This window comes from Tachysurus fulvidraco, chromosome 9 (assembly GCF_022655615.1).
Source record: "Tachysurus fulvidraco isolate hzauxx_2018 chromosome 9, HZAU_PFXX_2.0, whole genome shotgun sequence".
Classification (NCBI taxonomy): Eukaryota; Metazoa; Chordata; class Actinopteri; order Siluriformes; family Bagridae; genus Tachysurus; species Tachysurus fulvidraco.
Window position 1 is genome coordinate 19241694 of NC_062526.1, and position 20021 is coordinate 19261714.

Genomic DNA, 20021 nt, shown 5'->3' on the forward strand with positions numbered 1-20021 from the left:
TGATTCTGTAAGAAATCTTTTGATTGATTCAGTTGAAACACATGCTCAGATGCTTTCTGTGAGCCAAAAAATCAGTGTGTTTACTCTAAGGTTTTAACTGTGTTGTTGTTTCGTTAAAAAAAAAAAAAATTGTCATGAATACATTAAATACATGAATATATAGAATCTGGATATTTTTGAATTCTCTTAAGTCAATTATTGTTATTATTTAGGCTTTAATATATTGTCTAGTTCGGATAAGCGGTAGAAAATGAGTGAGTGAGTGAGTGAGTGAGTGAGTGAGTAAGAGTGAGTATATTGTCTAGGTAATGTGTTTAATGTTTTTGTCAGGGAGCTCTCTGACTCTGCTCCCGTGCGTGCCCCGCCCGCACGGAGCGGCTCGCCTGCTTACTGATTGCTCTCACCTGACTCTCATTTCACTCTCATCAGCCACCATATATAATCCCCTCTCTCACTCCCACTAACCGTCAGTTATTATCCATGGTTTCACTGAACATTTCTCGACACTCCCGTGTTCATGTTCAGCTTCGTGCTTCTCCCACGCGCTCCCGTAGTTAGTACACCGACTGCCTTTCATCCCCTACTCTCTGGACTTTGTGGGCCGTGCTTCCACCGCGCACCACCGGATTACACAGACTGCCTTGCTACTCTGGATCTTTGTGGGCCGCGCTTTTCCGCGCACCACCGGATTATTCTACTTCCGTGTTTTCACAATAAACTCTGTTTGCTTCCACTCCGGCTTCCTCCTCTGTGTCTCGCATAACAGAATAACTGACCGCTAACAAGTTTAAGGTAGAGACCTTTCCGCTCTTACCTGATTATGGAGAGCCGACCCAGCACCTCCTCCGACCCGGTCCGGGATCTCGTCACCACGCTTCGAGCCGCCTTTCCCTCCACCGCGGTTCGTCCTGATCCCCCGGCTATCACCGGCAGCCCCATGGCACTCCCGGGAACTTTTTCAGGAGATGCTTCTGCATGTCGCGGTTTTCTACTCCAGGTAAACCTCTACATGGAGATGCAACCGCAGCGCTTTCCGTCCGAGTGGTCCAAGGTAGCGTTCCTCATCTCACTCCTGTCCGGGAGAGCGCTAGCTTGGGCTCAATCATTGTGGGACTCGGCCAGCCCGATGATAAATGTGTATGCCCATTTCACTGCGCACTTTGTCGAGGTTTTCAGCGCCGCTTCCGGGGTCCTATCCACAGCCGACCAGCTGCTTAGCTTGCGTCAGGGAACTGATGACATCACTGCATACAGCTTGCGTTTCCGCACCTTGGCGGCATCTAGTGGCTGGAACGAGTCGGCGCTACTGGGGGTATATCGGCAGGGTTTGTCCCCAGAAATAAAATTAGCCATGGCGATTGGAGGACTTCATTAAGAAGTCCATTGGCCTTTCTCAGCGGCTGGCAGCATGCCAACCCATGTCACCAACCCCAGGGGTTCCACCAGTCCCTACTACTGCCTCAGACACCGAACCCATGCAGCTGGGCTCTCAGAGACTGTCCAGGAGAGAGAAGAACAGCCGCCTGGCGTCTGGTAAATGCCTGTATTGTGGTAACCCAGGTCACTCCATTGCCAGATGTCCCACGCGCCCAGCCCGAGCAGTGGTGAGTACAGTAGATTTTCAGGGAGACATATCTACTCTGTCTACACTCTCAGTGACACTTCTAACTCCCGCTCTCTCGCTTTCCGTGGATGCTCTGGTGGACTCCGGCTCGGCAGGGAACTTCATCTCGCAGGCCTGCCTCACCAGCCTGCGGCTCCCCCGTGAGAGGGGTTCCCAGGACTTAGCCGTCCAGACCATCCAGGGACGCCCACTGGGTCGGGGCTGGGTCAAGTACTGTGCGCCGGTAGTGACTCTACAGGTGGGTCTGTTCCACCGGGAGGAGATCCGGTTCATGGTGCTCGAAGATTCTACCGTCAGCGTGATCCTGGGCAGGCCCTGGCTAAGTCAACACGCCCCTGCATGCTCCTGGGACCCTTGCGACGTCCTGCGTTGGAGTAACCACTGAATGGAGCACTGCATCTCCCAGCTTCCCGTAAGGGTCCCCCAGGACGGAGGCCTGCGTCCCTGCATAGACTACCGACAGTTGAACGCTCAGATCTCTCCTCTCCCTTATCCTCTCCCGCTTGTTCCAGCAGCTCTTGAGGCCCTAAGGGAGGCACGCGTGTTCACCAAGCTCTCCGGAGCGCGTATAACCTGGTGCGCATCATGAGGGGAGATGAGTGGAAGACAGCCTTTATCACGCCCTACGGACACTACCAATATCGAGTCATGCCGTACGGCCTTACCATCGCTCCAGCAGTGTTCCAGGGATTTATGAACGAGGTGCTCCGACCCTACCTTCAGAGGTTCGTCATGGTGTACATCGATGACATCCTGATATACTCCAAGACCCTGGAGGAACACCAGGCCCATGTATGTGAGGTCCTAGGGGCACTTCGTTCCCAACAACTCTACCTCAACCTCTCCAAGTGTGAGTTCCACCGTGAGGAGGTACAGTTTCTGGGCTACATCATCAGTGCACAGGGAATACAGATGGATGAGAGAAAGGTTAGAGCAGTGAGGAACTGGCCCGTCCCGGAGACGATTAAGGAGCTCCAATGCTTCCTGGGCTTCGCCAACTTTTATCGGCGGTTCATCCAGGGGTACAGCCAGGTCACCGCCCCCCTCACTTCTCTCCTCAGGGGTAAGGCACGCACCCTGAAGTGGACCAAGGAGGCCCAGGGGGCATTCAAGGTGCTCCGCCAGCGCTTCTGCTCCGCTCCCGTGTTACGTCATCCAGACCCCCGGAAGCCTTTTGTGGTTGAGGTAGACGCCTCCTCGACCGGAGTGGGGGCCGCTCTCTCTCAGCGGTCAGGCACCCCACCACAGCTCCATCCATGTGCCTTCTTCTCACACAAGCTCTCGGCGGCGGAACAGAACTACGACATCGGAAACCGTGAGTTACTGGCAATAAAACTTGCCCTGGAGGAGTGGAGGCACTGGTTAGAGGGCGCGGAGCACCAGTTTACCGTGGTCACTGACCACAAGAATCTCCAGTACTTGTGGGAGGCCCGGAGACTCAATCCCAGGCAGGCTCGCTGGGCCCTTTTGTTCACTCGGTTCCAGTTCCACGTCACCTACCGTGCGGGGGCGCTTAACGGGAAGGCCGACGCCCTGTCCCGGGTCTTCGGGCCTGAGGAACCCAACGATCCAGACCCCATACTTCCTCCTTCGATCGTCGTGGGGCCTATTGTCTGGGACGTGGACAGCGAGATTCGGGCTGCCTCCATCCAGGAGCCCGCCCCTGGAGGGTGCCCCGAGGGATGTGTCTTTGTCCCCACCGCCTGCCGTCGGGGATTAATCCAGTCAGTCCATGAGGGACCAGGTACGGGACACCCGGGCGAGAAGAGGACGGTGCAGCTCCTTCAGGCGTGTTACTGGTGGCCGAGGATGGCAAAGGAGGTGAACCGTTATGTCCAGGAGTGCGCCACCTGCGCCATGGCAAAGGTACCACGCCACCTGCCCGTCGGCAAGTTGATGCCGCTTCCCGTACCTCAGGGCCCCTGGTCACACCTAGGGATAGACTTCGTGACCGACCTGCCGCGGTCAGGAGGTAACACATGCATCTTGGTAGCGGTGGACCGTTTCTCCAAGGCCTGCCGCTTGGTGCCTCTGAAGGGCCTGCCCACAGCCCTTGAAACTGCCGAGGCCTTGTTCCATCATGTTTTCAGGAACTTTGGTCTCCCGGAGGAGATAGTTTCGGACCGTGGTCCCCAGTTCACGTCTCGGGTTTGGCGAGCTTTCTTCCAGCTCCTAGGGGTGTCGGTCAACCTGACGTCGGGGTACCACCCGCAGTCCAACGGCCAGGCGGAACGTAAGATTCAGGAGCTGAGCCGGTATTTAAGGACTTACTGCAGCCAGGATCAAGGGGATTGGGCTCGCTTCTTGCCCTGGGCAGAGTATGCCCAGAACTCACTCCGCCAGGACGCCACCGGCCTCACCCCTTTCCAATGCGTGCTGGGGTTCCAGCCGCCCCTGTTCCCATGGTCGGACGAGCCTAGCGACGTACCATCAGTGGATGCCTGGTACCGGGAGAGCCACCGGATCTGGGAGTCAGCACACACCCACCGGCACGCTGACGCTCGGCGTCTAGAGTCTCCTCGGTACCGCCCCGGGGATAGAGTGTGGCTCTCCACTAAGGACCTGAAGATGAAGCTGCCGAGCCGCAAGCTTAGCCCCAGGTTCATTGGGCCTTTCAGGATCTCCAGGCAGATCAGCGACGTTTCATACCGGCTGGAGCTGCCGTCTAGGTATCGCATACACCCCACTTTTCACGTGTCCCTGCTTAAACCTTGTGTCTCGCCTGTCTCTCGCCCTCCAGGTGACCCCGTGGAGCCCGTCCAGCCGGAAGTCGTGGCTCAGCCTGGCGTCTACGCAGTGCGGGAAGTCCTGGACTCCAGAAGGCGCGGGGGTCGCCTCGAATACCTGGTAGACTGGGAGGGTTACGGCTCGGAGGATCGGTCATGGGTGGCCCGGCGGGACGTGCTGGACCCAAGTCTGCCAACGGAGTTCCATGCTGCCCACCCACGCCGCCCAGCGCCCAGGGCTAGGGGTCGTCCTCGTCGCAGGGTCAGGGCGTCCGGTGCCGCCCCTGGAGGAGGGGGTGGTGTCAGGGAGCTCTCTGACTCTGCTCCCGTGCGTGCCCCGCCCGCACGGAGCGGCTCGCCTGCTTACTGATTGCTCTCACCTGACTCTCATTTCACTCTCATCAGCCACCATATATAATCCCCTCTCTCACTCCCACTCACCGTCAGTTATTATCCATGGTTTCACTGAACATTTCTCGACACTCCCGTGTTCATGTTCAGCTTCGTGCTTCTCCCACGCGCTCCCGTAGTTAGTACACCGACTGCCTTTCATCCCCTACTCTCTGGACTTTGTGGGCCGCGCTTCCACCGCGCACCACCGGATTACACAGACTGCCTTGCTACTCTGGATCTTTGTGGGCCGCGCTTTTCCACTCACCACCGAATTATTCTACTTCCGTGTTTTCACAATAAACTCTGTTTGCTTCCACTCCGGCTTCCTCCTCTGTGTCTCGCATAACAAGTATAGACACAGTATAGATTTTATTTTATTTATTAATTTAATATTTAACAGGATCTACTGTTTATATGTACATAGGGATCAGTCAGAGCGATAGAAAAAGGAAACAGAAACAAAACCCCCCAAAACCCCAAAACAATTATTTATTTTGACCCATAATAAAATGTTCTACTTTTACCCCACCAACTATCTGGATAATCACTGCTGTGTGGTTTCTGCACATGCAGATTCAGTCATAATTACAAAGAGAATCTGATTACTCAAGAGGACTCTCTAGGGTCACTGTCACTTTTAGAGTTCATTAGTGAGCTACAGGTTAACCCATTCTGAAGTTGTTAACCTTCCAAAAAATAAATACCAAAAATACAACTGCAGCTATGAGTAATCCAATGAAAATTCCAAGAAAAAAACTTGAATATGAAAATCGATTCTCCTGATCCGGTCGTGGCTGGTCTTCTGAAAAATACATAAAAGTGGCATATTCAAACAATGACTTTATGTACAATTTGTCAAATATGTTGTGACCTGAAGGAATAACCCTTACAGTGGGTGCTAACAGAATTGCAATTGGTCAGAAGGTTTTAATTAATTTTCTATAACAGCAGATCTGACAGTAGAGCAGCTGCAGATCAGAGGGTTATATTAATGCTCTCGTTTTTATACATACTCATTTCTGCAGTAATTATAGAAACTACGGTTTTAGTATTAATCACTTTCTCTCTCTCTCTCACTCACACACACACACATGTGCACACACACACACACACACACACACACACACACACACACACACACACACACACACACACACACACACACAAACACACTGTAAACGCACCTTTCACAGTCACATTGTATATGTGAATGACTTCATTGCTCTCCATGTCCTGGATGATGTAAACTCCACTATCAGTCAGGTTCACTTCTAATTTAAGCACCCGCTTTACCCGTTGTGTGTACTCAGTTTTACACACCAGTGAGCCTTTTTCCAGTGTGCAGATCTGATGACTGGTTGGATCATATATCAGATTCTGGTTATAAATCACTTCTACATTCTCTGGTATGGGCAACTCCATGAGCAGATTCTCAGCAGGCTTTAGCTGAACTTCTTCCCTAACAGCTGAAGAGAAAAAAATGATTTTTTTCCCCATCTTATTAAACCAAGCAGTGCCTGTTTAAAAGAACAAGTGAGTACACTTACGCTCTATCATGAGATACCGATGACATTTGTCTCTGTCACCACACTGACAGGTGTACCAGCCACGATTATTGTAATCAGCTGTAGTAATGGTGAGAGAGAGATTCCCCTCCAGGTACTGGTCATGAGACATGACATATTCATTGCTGGGCCAGCACAATGTCTGATTACACTGAGCCACAGTAACATGTATTTTATTGATCCATTTGGCTGCAACAGGACATTTCCAGTTGCAGGAGAGAGTAGCCGATTTATGAAGCTTCACCGATACAACGTCTTGAAGATAGAAAGAAAGCAATAAAAGAAAAGACAAAAATATAAAATAAATCAACCCCATCCATTAACAATTAGTACAATTTTGCACAAAGATAATTATTTTAAAGAAATTGAATAGATCTAACATTCAATCTTAAAACGTTAATTAACTAAGGATAACAATTGTTATGCCAAAAAGGGTATTTTTTTTGCTAGTCATCTGGGTAATGCTATTTAGTGATGAATATTGAATAAAAAAAACAGATATCGACTGCAATCACTGGATTGAATTTCTTACTTAAAAAAAAGAAACATACCTTTTAAATATAATGTATAAATATGAATGATTTCATTATTTTTCTTGTCCCAGATGAAGTACAATCCACAATCAGCAAGGTTTACTTTCTTCAGGATCAAAACTGTGCCTCTCAGTGATGTTCTCAGTGTGTATTCAGCTTTACACTCTAGTGAGTGTTGAATAGCAGTGCAGATCACTTCACCGTATGGATCAGCTGAATCTGTACTTTTGTAAGTTATCTGCACTGGATCTGGTATAGACAAATCCAAGTCCAGAGATTGACCAACCTTTCGATAAACTAGTGACATCACAGCTGACGAGGAAGAACAGTCTTAGTCACAATGATACAAAACCTTCTCATCTGAATCAGTATACAGTATGTTTATCAGCACTGGCTGGTCAGTAGGAATGGTGAGTAAACTTACTCTCAATGATGAGACGCACCCTACAGATTTCTGTTCCAGCACATTCACACGTGTACAAACCCCTGTTGCTGTAATCAGCTGCATTGATGGTGAGAGACAGATCTCCCTTCAGATACCGATCATGAGACATATTAAACCCCTCCTTTGACCAGCATGATGTCTGATTACACTCAGCCACATTAAAAAATGGTTCATCAATCACAGTCCATCGGAGTGAATCAGAGCAGTTCTGTTTACAGGGAAGAATCGCAGACTGATTCAGTTTCACCTTTATAGAATTGAAAGCTGGAACAGGACCTGAAATAAAAAGAGCAAAGTCCTTGTGTGTGTATAAATGGTGGCAGGATACTTTATTGTATACTGTATATAGTGTGTTACATTTTCATGTTTATTTCTTTTATGTGTGCAAGAATTTCAAATGCATAATTTTAATATACAGAGGGTGTATCAGTGAGATACCAGTAAGAGTAAGCAGTGAAAGTGAGAGAGTGAAAGTGGAGAGTGGTGTGAAAGTAAAGAGTGAAGAGTGGGAGTGAACACAGAGTTGTGTTTTTGTTAAGTTTGTAAGCTTCTATAACAGAAGAAGTAAGAGGGGACGTGCAGTGAGGGTGAGCAGTTTTTGTTTATTGTTTATTGTGTGTAGTGTTTATTGTGTAGTGTATAGTGCTTTTTGTGTAATAATGACTCTTACCAGAGGGGAATGTGAGGATGAGGAAGAAGAGGACACAGTGATGAAGGCTGCAGAACTGCATGGCTGAGGAGACACAACACCTCAATCAGCACTCCACAGGTGGAGAATAAAGCAGGAGAGGCAAATTGATGTACTCCTGTAGGGACAGGTATGTAAAACACACACACACACACACACACACACACACACACACACACACACACACACACACACACACACACCACACACACACACGCAGAGTTGTCCATCATTCAAGAGAAATTCAATTCATGTGGAACAAAAACTAGCCAGAAAATGTCAGTGCTGTGTTCACACATTTATGCAGATTATTGTGGGGAAATACAACAAGACCATTTTGTAAACAGCTTTTGTAAATGTCTCAACATGTTGTAATAACTATTGTTGATTACATGAATACATGTTGTTTAAGTTCATGTAGATTTAAAAATGTGGTTAAAATGTAATGTTCCTTTTATGAAACCTAATGCTTCACGTGAAACTGGAAGAGAAGAAAGCGGGAATGTAGAACTGTGGGACAAAGAGCAATATGGACGTGAACAAGCTGTGACAAGGGTCTTCTTGAAAAATGTATAAACTCTGCATATGTTCCAAGAGGTGTTGTGGTATTCTTGTTGTGGTATTTTGTGTTACAGTCTTTTTATGTGCCCTCATGTATGTAATGTATTGTGTTTTGCTTTAGTTTTAACGATATGTTACTGTATGATGAGGTGAATGGGATTTGTTAAGGGATGTGTTTGAGTATTATATGTCTTTATTTTGTATTTTGTAGTGTCTTTCGGAAACTACAGAGAGAGAGCAAAATAAAATTCCAAAAGACATCTGTATGATTCCTGGATATTATCTATTAGATCAGTGCAGCTAATAGTGAAAACATACCACCAAAATTGACGAGAAAACTGAGTAAAGAGGAACAGCAGTTCCAAGATAAAAGACAAGATCACCCTTCTCATGGGTGAACGCGACTGTCAATCATACACTTAATTCCTTTCCAATTACTATAATATTTCTTATAAATTGCACTGTCAAAGTCTCAAAGATGTATGTCAGTTGATGAAGAGACATTACAAGGTGAGCAAATAGAGTCAATTTAGGCAGAATTGGAAACAATGCAAGAAGAAGTAAATGGTTCTACTTCTGCCCCTTCTAACAAAGAACTAAGAAAATCTTCACAAGAAAGGAAATGAACACAAAAATGCTGGAGCTCAAGCAAAAAAAGTTTTCTCAGAAAGAGATTAAATGGATCAAGCTGTATAAAAACTGAAAAAATCAAATCAGTTTCAAACTAAAGAATGAGTGCTCTGATGAAGACAAGTAAAATGATGGATGCAGTAAAAGGGCTAAAGACACAAGTAAAAGAGGTGTATGAAAACATTCAATCTCAAACGGCACCTTCTACTGAAATTAGAAGGATGGATATGGTGCTGGAAAAAGAGTATACTCTGTCAATATTTAGGAGTACAAATTTGAAATCTACTGTGGAAAGTAACCATTCAAAATGATTTTCTGACAGCTTGAAACTATGCCATCAAAGGGCTCCATGTGTTAAATGACTGTGAAGAGAATGCTACAAAAACTCCCTGATTGGGTAACCTCTCGGTGGAATCACCATGTCACAAGGCAGTTAGGAGAAACAGAGGAATACCATAAATTCAAAGAGTTTGCTGATTTTTGGCATAAGGAGCAGAAGTAGCATGCAACACTAAATCTACTGAAGAGAGGCCCAGAGATGCAAAGTGTCAAAAGTCCAGCATGTTCATCACAAATGTAAAGGCATCTGATAAATTCTGTGCAGTGATGAAGTCAAACAGTGCTGCTAAAAATAACTCCAAGGAATCAAACGAATCTAGAAAAGTAAATGTCTCAACCTTACACTCAAACCCAGTTCCATGCCTGTGTTGTGGAGAAAGTCATTCCATCCACAAATGTCAGACATTTGCCAATAAGCCAGTGGAAGATAAGAAAAGCTTTATATTCTATAACAACCTCTGCTTTGGCTGTTAAAAGAGAGGACATAATTTGAGAGACAGTGTTGTGGAGAAAGTCATTCCATCCACAAATGTCAGACATTTGCCAATAAGCCAGTGGAAGATAAGAAAAGCTTTATATTCTATAACAACCTCTGCTTTGGCTGTTAAAGGAGAGGACATAATTTGAGAGACTGCAAGAGGAAGGCTATTTGTGGCATTTGCAAGAAACATTATCCAACACCACTTCATGAAGACCATTCCTTTGCTGCAGCAGACACATGCCCTCATGCTATCCAATCAGAATAAATAACTTCTTCTTCAGAAAAAGGGAAGAAGTTGCAAAGTCGACAGAGGTTGTAGGTCTGTACCATTGTGTCTCTGTTTAAAGAAGTTCCACCATTGACATCAGCCACTGTTATCAGAGCTCTTGAATCAGATTTCAAAGATTCCAACCCTGGGGAAACAAGCATATCACAAGATGACATACAGTTCATGCAACTATTGCATCAAAAAATAAACTACAGTACAATGCATATGGTCACCTGGAAATGCCCCTACTGTACCGTTTAGGACATGCCCACACCTTCCAGAAAATAAGCGGTTGGCTGTGGTATGCCTGAAGCAGTTGAAAGGGAAGCTTGAGAAAAATCCCCAATTCAAGGAGTACTATGTCATATTCATGGAAGGAGTATTCAAGGATGCTGATGCTCAGAGAGCTGAACACCAACCCAATGCAGGAAATGTGTGTTATGTCCCTCACCAAGGGGTCTATCACCCAGGAAAACTAAAATTAGTATGTAAAAAAAGTATGATGGCACTGCGGCTAAATGACCACCTGACTGCTGGATCAGATCTTACAAACTGGCTGACAGGAGTGCTCTACAGGTTTCGCAAATACCCTATAGCAGTCATCTGTGATGTGGAGAAGATGTTCCATATGTTCCATGTAAGCCAAGAGAACAGAAATTACATACATTTCTTGTGGTGGGAAAATGGGGATACGAATTCCGAGACAAAGGAATATTGTATGAAAGTCCATCTGTTTGGAGTGATATACAGTACTCTCCTGGTAGTGCAAATTAAGGAATGAAGTATCTTGTGAACCAAAATGAGAAGGAGTATCCTGCAGCAGCCCATTTTATAAGAAAGAATTTCTGTGTTGTCGATGTCCTTGTCAGTGTAGAAGATGTGGATGCAGCCATAAAACTAGTAAGAGAAGCAAAAACTGTGTGTGCTAAAGGAGGATTGCACATTCATAAATTCATCTCCAATTACAAAGAAGTTTTGGAGTCAATTCTTGACAGTCACCGAACAACAAATTTCTTAAAACCATGTTGAAAGTAAAGCGGACTGCAAATCGTGACCGCTTCTCCTTTAAATTCATTTTGCATGATACACCAGCAATGTGGTGGGAATTCTCTCAACTATATTTTTCTATGTTTGTCCCTTTAGGCTTCCTACCTCCTTTTCTCCTCCTGAGAAAGAAAGTACAACAGGAGATAAACCACTGGGATGGGATGAACCACTGCAGGGAGAATTGCAGCCATGATTGGAAGGCCGATTAAACAATCAAAAGAATCTGCAAGGACTTGATGCATCACATCTGAAAAAATGGGGAAGATCCAGAGTATTGACTTTTCACTTTTTCGATGACATTTCGATTGGCATCACTTTTTCGATGCAAGCAGCCACAAGTACAGTCAGTGCTCATAGATACGATTGTTGAGTGAAGACAAGGTACGCTCTCTCTGGTCGTTTTTTAAAGCAAGGGTTGCACCCACTAAAGTTCTGACAATACCTAGGCTTGAGTTAACAGCTGCAGTGGTTTCCTCAGCAGTCAGCAGTACGTAAAAGGAAGACCTAGAACTCAAAATCGACCATGAATATTTTTGAACGGACTCAAAAGTCAAAAGTCAGCAATGCCAGAAGGTGTCCGGTTTCTGTGGCCAATAGAGTCAGAAGAATCAGAGAAACATCAGACCCTGCACAGGGGCACTACGTTGATAGTGATCAAACCCCAAGACCATACTTCCAGAGGCCCGTAATGTATCAGAGATGATCAGTTCAAATTGGTTTACTGGACCCAAGTCTTTGTGGTAAAGAGAGATTGTCATATCAGAGTCAACTCCAGAGCTCTTGGTGGGTGATCCTGAAGTGAAATTGACACAGGTACTACAAACCAAGCTAGAAAAGAACAGATTCAGGACAGATTCGGCTGGTTCTCAAAATGGTATACAGCACTAAAGGTTGTTGCTCGGATACAGCGACTATCAAAAGGAGACAAGTCACAAAAGCCCATAAATGTTGAGGACTTAAAGAAAGCAGGTACTATGCTTATAAAATTGGCACAAAAGAATGCCTTCAAAAGAGAAATAAAAACACTGATTCATGGCAAACTGCCAAATAATAATCAATTGTTCCAGCTTGACCCAGTGTTTCACAATGGTGTTCTCAGGGTAGAAGGGCATTTAAGGAAATCCTTTTCACCTCTCAACTTGAAGCATCCATTAATCCTGCCAATGAACGGTGTATTGACACGTGTAGTTTTGGGTCACTCTCTACCAGAGCAATTCACGTAGAAATGCTGGAAGACCTAAACACTGATTTTAAAAACCACTGCCTTTAAAAAAGCCTTGTGATGTTTTATAGCAATACGTGGTGCTGTAAGGGAGATCAGGTCAGATCAAGGCACAAGCTTCATGGGGGCAAAGAATAAACTGACAAAGGTGTTTAAGGAATTGGACAAAGAGAGACTGACTGCTTTCCTATCCCAAAAACAATGTGACATCATATTTAATGTGCCTAATGCCAGTCACATAGTGGGTGTTAGGTAAAGGCAGATCAGGAGAATTAGGAGTGTTTAAGCTGGGTCCTTTCTCAAAGTGCTAGCAGATTAGATGATGCTTCATTAAGAACATTCTTCCACGAAGCCACGTCCATCATACAGTATATAGTCACCCACTTACCACTGATAGCATTAATGACCCAAAGAGCTCTGAGCCAGACTATTTGCTCACCATGAAAGCTTATATTCCGCTGCCACCACCAGGAAAATTCGTAGCAGAAGCACTGTATTCCAAAAAATATGGCATAGAGTACAGTATTTGATTTACCACAGCAATTTTGGGGTAGATGTAGGAAAGAGTATTTGGCAATCATCACAATCAGACAGTGCTGGCATTCTGTAAAACGAAATGTGAAGATAGGAGGTGTTGTCATTCTTTAAGAGGAAGGAATTCAATGCAGTGACTGTTTTTTTCTATGTTAGACTACTACCACCATATGCAATAAAAAGATTTTTAAAAAGCTGTAAGAATCTAATTAGACAGTGTTGCTCTGCCCAACATCCCCGTTCAACTTAATTATACTACATCTGTTGACTTTATACAATATTAGAATATGGTGATGAATCTGGGGACCTGTCATGATTTCATGAATAAGTATGGTAGAATTAAATAAATAACATATAAACAACAAATAAATAAAATTGTCTTAATAAAAGGCAATGCCTTATTTATTTAGTGTATAATATACAACATTTCCTTTACATGTAGATACTTAAACCTTTGACAAATTTAGAAATTAAGTACATGTTTGAGGTTTGAGGTGGATTACTGCAACACACTGCTGGCAGGTCTACCTATGAACGCAATCCGTCCTCTGCAAATGATCCAAAATGAAGCTGCCCGGCTTGTGTTCAACCTGCCAAAGTTCTCATATACCACCCCACTGCTGCGATCCCTCCACTGGCTTACGTTAGCTGCATGCATCAGATTCAAAACACTGATACTGGCCTACAAAGCATAAAATGGACCAGCTCACTCTTACCTCAAAGCCCTCAGCACTCCTCGCACTGCACCCCACACCCTCCGATCTACCAGCACTGCTCGACTGGTTCCACCATCTCTCAGGGTAAGAGGCAAGTATAGTACAAGACTCTTCTCTGTTCTGGCACCAAGGTGGTGGAATGAACTTCCTCTAGAGGTCTGGACAGCTATTTTCAAATGGTGGTTGAAGATATACTTATTCAGGAAACACTTCAACTAGCAATTCTTTGCCTATCTTTTGCATTTATAATTTAAAAAACTTTCATTGAACAATGTTTTAAACTCATGGTATCTTAAGAATGTAACATAGTGAACCAGAATTAATGTATTCAATGATAGAGCAGTGTGCTTTAACTCTCTACATTTGATTATATTGTCTTCTGGTAAAGTAGGTTCCTGTCTTTTGTATACTATCTGCTTAACTCACTTTGTTCTAGAGTAGTGTGATTTGAATCGTGTTATATTCTATAGCATTGTTGATTTTTATAGTGTTGGTTTTTGTTGTTCTCTCAGCTGATTAATCAGGAGTAGTTTCAGTCTCCCTTAAGGTGTGAATTGGGGCCAGGGCTTACCTATTTAAATTGAAGGTTTGTTAGTAGCTCTCTCTCTCTCTAACATTAGTGTCTAGTACTGTCTTGATATATTCTACCATACCTCAATTCTCACTCTTGTTTGACTACAAATATGTGCCTTAAACCCATCTCTGTACTCAAGGCCTACTCTCGCAGACGCTCTCATCCATAAAGCAGAGGTCACAATCCCAATAACCTCATCTACCCTCCTCTGTTGTGTAAGTCTCAAACAGTAGTGGTAGGTGGGCTCTGGAATTGTCAGTCTGCAGTAAAGAAAGCTGATTTTATCTCTGCTTTAACTTCCCATTACTCCTTTGACTTTCTTGCTCTAACAGAAACCTGGATATCCCAGCAGAACACTGCTACACCAGCTGCTTTATCCTCCGCCTATGCTTTCTCTCACTCACCACGAGAAACAGGCAGGGGTGGGGGTACAGGTTTATTGTTGTCAAAGAAATGGTGCTTTAAACCTCTACTCTTCTCTAATTTAACCATCTCTTCTTTTGAATTTCATGCCATTTCAGTTACCTCTCCTATCAACCTTGTTATCATTGTCGTCTACCGCCCTCCTGGTCCCCTAGGAAACTTCCTGGAAGAAATGGACTCACTGCTTAGTGCTTTCCCTTCTGATAGCTCCCCCCTGACAGTGCTTGGTGACTTAAACCTCCCCTCTGACAAGCTACATTCTTCTTCCCTCCTGTCTCTTCTCGACTCTTTCTCCCTCACACTCAACAGCTACATCCCCACACACAAAGGAGGCAATGTCCTGGACCTGGTTTTCACCCGTCCTTCTCCAGCTACAGATGTGACTGCTACCCCACTCCACGTCTCTGATCATCACCTGGTATCCTTCACCATCACTCTACCTATCTTACCTAAAACTACCTCTCACCCCCTTGCTCTTACTCGCCGCAACCTTCACTCTGTCTCACCTTCATCTGTAGCTTCTGGCACTCTTTCTTCCCTTCCTGATGCTAAGTCTTTTTCCTCACTACCCTTAGACTCAGCCACAGATACTTTCCTCTCATCTCTTTCCTCAACAATGGACTCCTTCTGCCCTATGTTCACTAAACCCAAGAAAACTTCTTCTTCTGCTCCTTGGCTTTCAGAAGTGCTGCGCAACAATCGAAGAGAGCTAAGATCATCAGAGAGAAAGTGGAAGAAATCACAACTTGATGCAGATCTTGATTTTTACAGAACACTTCTTGTCAAGTTCTCCTCAGATGTGACTTCTGCCAAGACTTCCTTCTACAAGGAAAAGCTTGAAGCTTCCTCACATGACCCTCGGAAATTCCACAACATCATCTCTTCTCTGCTCAACCCCCCGGCTCCACCTTCTTCATCCTCCCTGACTGCAGAAGACTTTGCTTCTTTCTACCAGGAGAAGATTGAGGAAATCTGCCGGACCTTCACTTCAGCCCCGACTGCACTTACATCTCAGAGTATGGATTCCCCTACACCTTCGTTGTCACATTTTTCAACTGTGGCAGCAGAAGAGATTTTACAACTCATCCAGTCCTGCAATCCTACCACCTGCCCACTGTATCCACTCCCTACCACTATGCTCCAGACCATCTCACAAGACCTCTTGCCCTTCATTTCCACTATCGTCAATAGATCCATAGCATCTGGTCAGGTACCAACTACTTTCAAGAGAGCAAGGGTTATTCCCATCCTAAAGAAACCTGCTCTGGATCCATCAGACATCAGTAACTACAGACCGGTATCACTTCTCTCATTTCTTTCAAAAATTCTTGAACGCATTGTCTATAATCAACTGTCTGTCTATCTCTCACAGAACAACCTCCAAGATCCCAAACAGTCTGGCTTTAAAGCAGCTCACTCTACAGAGACAGCCCTTTTGGATGTCTCTGAGAAGCTACATACTGCTAGATCAGCCAAACTATCATCCGTCCTTATCCTCCTTGACCTTTCAGCAGCGTTTGATACGGTCAACCACAAGACTCTCTTATCCTCCCTCAAGAGTCTTGGGATTTGCGGATCAGCTTGGGAATGGTTTGCCTCCTACCTGGAAGGACGCTCATATCAAGTAACATGGAGGGGAGTGACATCTGCTCCACGCAGACTCTCCACTGGCGTCCCACAGGGCTCAGTACATGGTCCTCTTCTTTTCTCCTTGTATACTCACTCTCTTGGTGAAGTTATTTCATCACATGGCTTCTCTTACCACTGCTATGCTGATGATACACAACTTATCTTCTCTTTCCCACCCTCAGATGCCACAGGTTCTGACCGGATCTCAGCATGTCTGGCAGAAATTTCATCATGGATGACTGCTCATCAGTTAAAGCTCAATCCTAGCAAAACTGAACTGCTGTTCATCCCAGGTGATTCATCCCCAGGTCACGATCTTGCTATATCCTTGCACAACGATCTGATCTCCCCTTCAGCCACAGCTCGCAACCTTGGGGTAACCATGGACAATCAACTGTCCTTTTCCTCTCATGTTGCAAATGTGACTCGCTCATGTCGGTTTCTTCTCTACAACATTAGAAGGATTCGGCCATTTTTGTCCACACAGACTGCCCAGGTACTTGTTCAGTCTCTTGTCATTTCTAGACTGGATTACTGCAATGCACTGCTGGCAGGTCTACCTATGAACGCAATCCGTCCTCTGCAAATGATCCAAAATGCAGCTGCCCGGCTTGTTTTCAACCTGCCAAAGTTCTTGCATACCACCCCGCTGCTGCGATCCCTCCACTGGCTTCCGGTAGCTGCACGCATCCGGTTCAAAACACTGATGCTGGCCTACAAAGCCAAAAATGGACCAGCTCCCTCTTACCTCAAAGCCCTCATCATTCCTCGCACTGCACCCCGTAACCTCCGATCTACCAGCACTGCTCGACTGGTTCCACCATCTCTCAGGGTAAGAGGCAAGTATACTACAAGACTCTTCTCTGTACTGGCACCAAGGTGGTGGAATGAACTTCCCATAGAGGTCCGGACAGCCGAGTCACTGGCTATTTTCAAGCGGCGGTTGAAGACCTACTTATTCAGGAAGCACTTCAACTAGCACTTCTTTCCTTATCCTTTGCATTTAAAAAAAAAAAAAAAAAAAAAAAAACCTGACACTTTTTCATTGTAACTTTGACCAAATGTTTTAAACTCATGGTATCTTAAGTATGTAACCTAGTGAACCAGCATTAATGTATTCAGTGTTAGAGATTTAAGCACTTATGTACGTCGCTCTGGATAAGGGCGTCTGCCAAATGCTGTAAATGTAATGTAAATGTAAATGTAAATAGAGATTTAAGCACTTATGTACGTCGCTCTGGATAAGGGTGTCTGCCAAATGTAATGTATTGTAATGGTCTGAGTTCTGTAGTTCAGATTTATACATTTCTAACTTGATAGACATTTCTAACATTTCTAACCTTATTTTGGATTTTTTGTTAAAAATGAAAGGCTGAGAAACACTACTCATAAAGTCTGTTTCTCTTTGCCTACAGAGCCCCAAACATAATAAAAAAATGTTTGATTATCCACAGTCTTATAAATGTGACTGAATTGAGACAAAACAACACAACAGAAGATCAGATGACATTTCAGTATAAACCCAGAGCATTTATACAGCGTGTCACTGCAGGATTCATACAACCAGTTTATTCAGAATCTGTCATGAAAATGAATGAATGCAGATGAAATTAATCATGTGATCATAAACACGGAGTTCAGAGAGCAGAGTCTGGGGAAAACCTGCAGGAGGAACAAAAAGTGATACTTCTGTGTTTAAAAACGCTGTCTTTTACACAAAGATAAATAATTCCTATTTGTTTTAAGAAGTCACAAAGCAGCCTCACTCTAAACTGATATTTATCTTCACATTTTTCTTTAATCAACTTTAAGCATTTATTATTTTCTGTCTGATATTTCTGTGATTTTACACTGACACTTTAGTTATTTTACTAAACTTTAAATGTATATTAACATTTAAAACATATTCCAGAGCTTTAATTGCTCTCTGTATTGTGTGTTCTTGTAACATTATATATAGACCAAATAACCTTACCCTGTGAAGATCCCAGTCCTGCTCTCTTTTCCCTCTCAGTCTAACAATAGTGAAACTTTCATTTTAGTCTGTGGCTGTACAGACTCCACCCTTCTCAGGATCACACACTGCTACTAGGTGTAAAACTCAGTTAATTCTAAAGTAATGTGTGAAAATCGTCTAAATCAGTTTATTCAGTTTCAGATTTGTCTAGCAGTCTCTCATTTGTCCGAATCTGTTAGCCAGAGCGACTTACAGAAGTGCTGTGAAGTGTCTATCAAATTATTACATCAACAGTGGTCCACTTTGGCATTTAGTACCATCAGGACTGTTGTCCTTCTTGTGAGTTGACTGAAAACCTCTCAAAGCATTTCAATACATTGGGGGTGAATGCAACAGCGAGGACGACATTCACATACGCTTAGTAGACTGCTTAGGTATCATTATGATGGTTGTTTTCCTCAGGCATTGTGTGGACAGTAGCCTGGATTAAGTGACAGGTTAAAATGTTTAATAAAGACCACAGTAATTCATCAGAAAAGCCCATTATTTTTTTTTTCTTCTCTGGTTTCACATCCTGAATGAAGTGAAAAACAGATTTAAATAATTAAAAGGAATGTTTTAAAAAACAAAATTAACACAGAAACATGAGACAGAATAAATGTGTCTGTCTGTCTGTCTGTCTGTCTGTCTGCCTCTCTCTCTCTCTCTCTCTCTCTCTCTCTCTCTCTCTCTCTCTCTTTATGAGATTAGGCCACAGAAATTGTGTCACCCTCCTAAGCATAGCAATGTTTCTCAACTCGGGTCACGACACAGAAGAAGTTAAAATGTTAGAATATTATAACAATTTCAATTTGCAAAAGAATTAAAAGGAACATTCCCCATAGCATCCATTTTTGGTGATACAGTAATTCATCTGAAAACAACTGACACGTAAACTAAATGACCTGGATGACGGGCCATAAAGACAAGCCTGTTGAGTTTCCCAAAAGAAAGCAATAGAATCTGGACACATCTCAACAACAAAAAAGATCATAAACATACAGTGTATCAGGAGAAAGCACTTCATCCATCAAATGTAAAACAAAAAAAATCTCCAGATTTCCCACTGATTTGTACAGGCTATGCTTCTGTTCTTATTATAAAGCTTTGTTGTGTTTGTTTATTTAATAGTTTTAGATTTTTCATATTAAGTGTACAATTTTGTAATTCAACATTTGTCTCACTGTTAATTTTATTTGTTAGTCTAGTTAAATTACACTTACCCAGGATAATGTATATGGATTCATACAGGTATAGTGATCAAATGTCATATTAAAGTCAAGTAAATAATTAATCACACTTGATTCATCAAATGCATTGAATTTAATACTTATATTTTTTCTACTATAAAAACTTACATGTACAACCTTAACAACTCAGTAGGTAAGTTTCGCATTTTTCCTCCTATCTCAGGCAGTAAATGATTATTTTACTTTGTTAGGAAAAGGATACAGTAGTTTTCTACCGCTTATCCAAACTTCTCGGGTCACGAGGAGCCTGTGCCTATCTCAGGCGTCATCGGGCATCAAGGCAGGATTCACCCTGGACGGAGTGCCAACCCATCACAGGGCAAGGATAGTATTTGGATAGTATGCAAAATTAATACACATTCCTCTTTTTACTTTCA

At 44.0% G+C, this 20021-nt stretch overlaps 2 protein-coding genes across 17 annotated transcripts in view; both read right to left on the reverse strand.

Annotated features, from left to right (window-relative positions):
• The window catches only part of LOC113637378 (interaptin-like), a 482239-nt gene that overhangs the window by 267664 nt on the left and 194554 nt on the right, over window positions 1-20021 (reverse strand). The gene's annotated exons all lie outside the window — the stretch shown is intronic.
• On the reverse strand, window positions 5217-18410 carry LOC125145484. The gene is made up of 7 exons (XM_047818525.1): window positions 18374-18410; window positions 7957-8092; window positions 7266-7562; window positions 6860-7153; window positions 6291-6563; window positions 5928-6209; window positions 5217-5545 (listed from the first exon to the last, which is right to left on the reverse strand). Exons 2-7 carry the CDS (start codon window positions 8015-8017, stop codon window positions 5406-5408), a joined length of 1347 nt encoding a protein of 448 aa, XP_047674481.1. The 5' UTR covers window positions 8018-8092; window positions 18374-18410; the 3' UTR covers window positions 5217-5405.

What these genes read in the sequence shown, in the direction of transcription:
- LOC125145484 (XM_047818525.1), bottom strand. Translation starts at nt 8,017, where the DNA reads ATGCAGTTCTGCAGCCTTCATCACTGTGTCCTCTTCTTCCTCATCCTC. An exon ending in CATCCTCACATTCCCCTCTG is followed by an intron (nt 7,563 to 7,956) that starts GTAAGAGTCATT and finishes TTTTTATTTCAG; the next exon opens with GTCCTGTTCCAGCTTTCAAT. An exon ending in TTATACATTATATTTAAAAG is followed by an intron (nt 6,564 to 6,859) that starts GTATGTTTCTTT and finishes TCTATCTTCAAG; the next exon opens with ACGTTGTATCGGTGAAGCTT.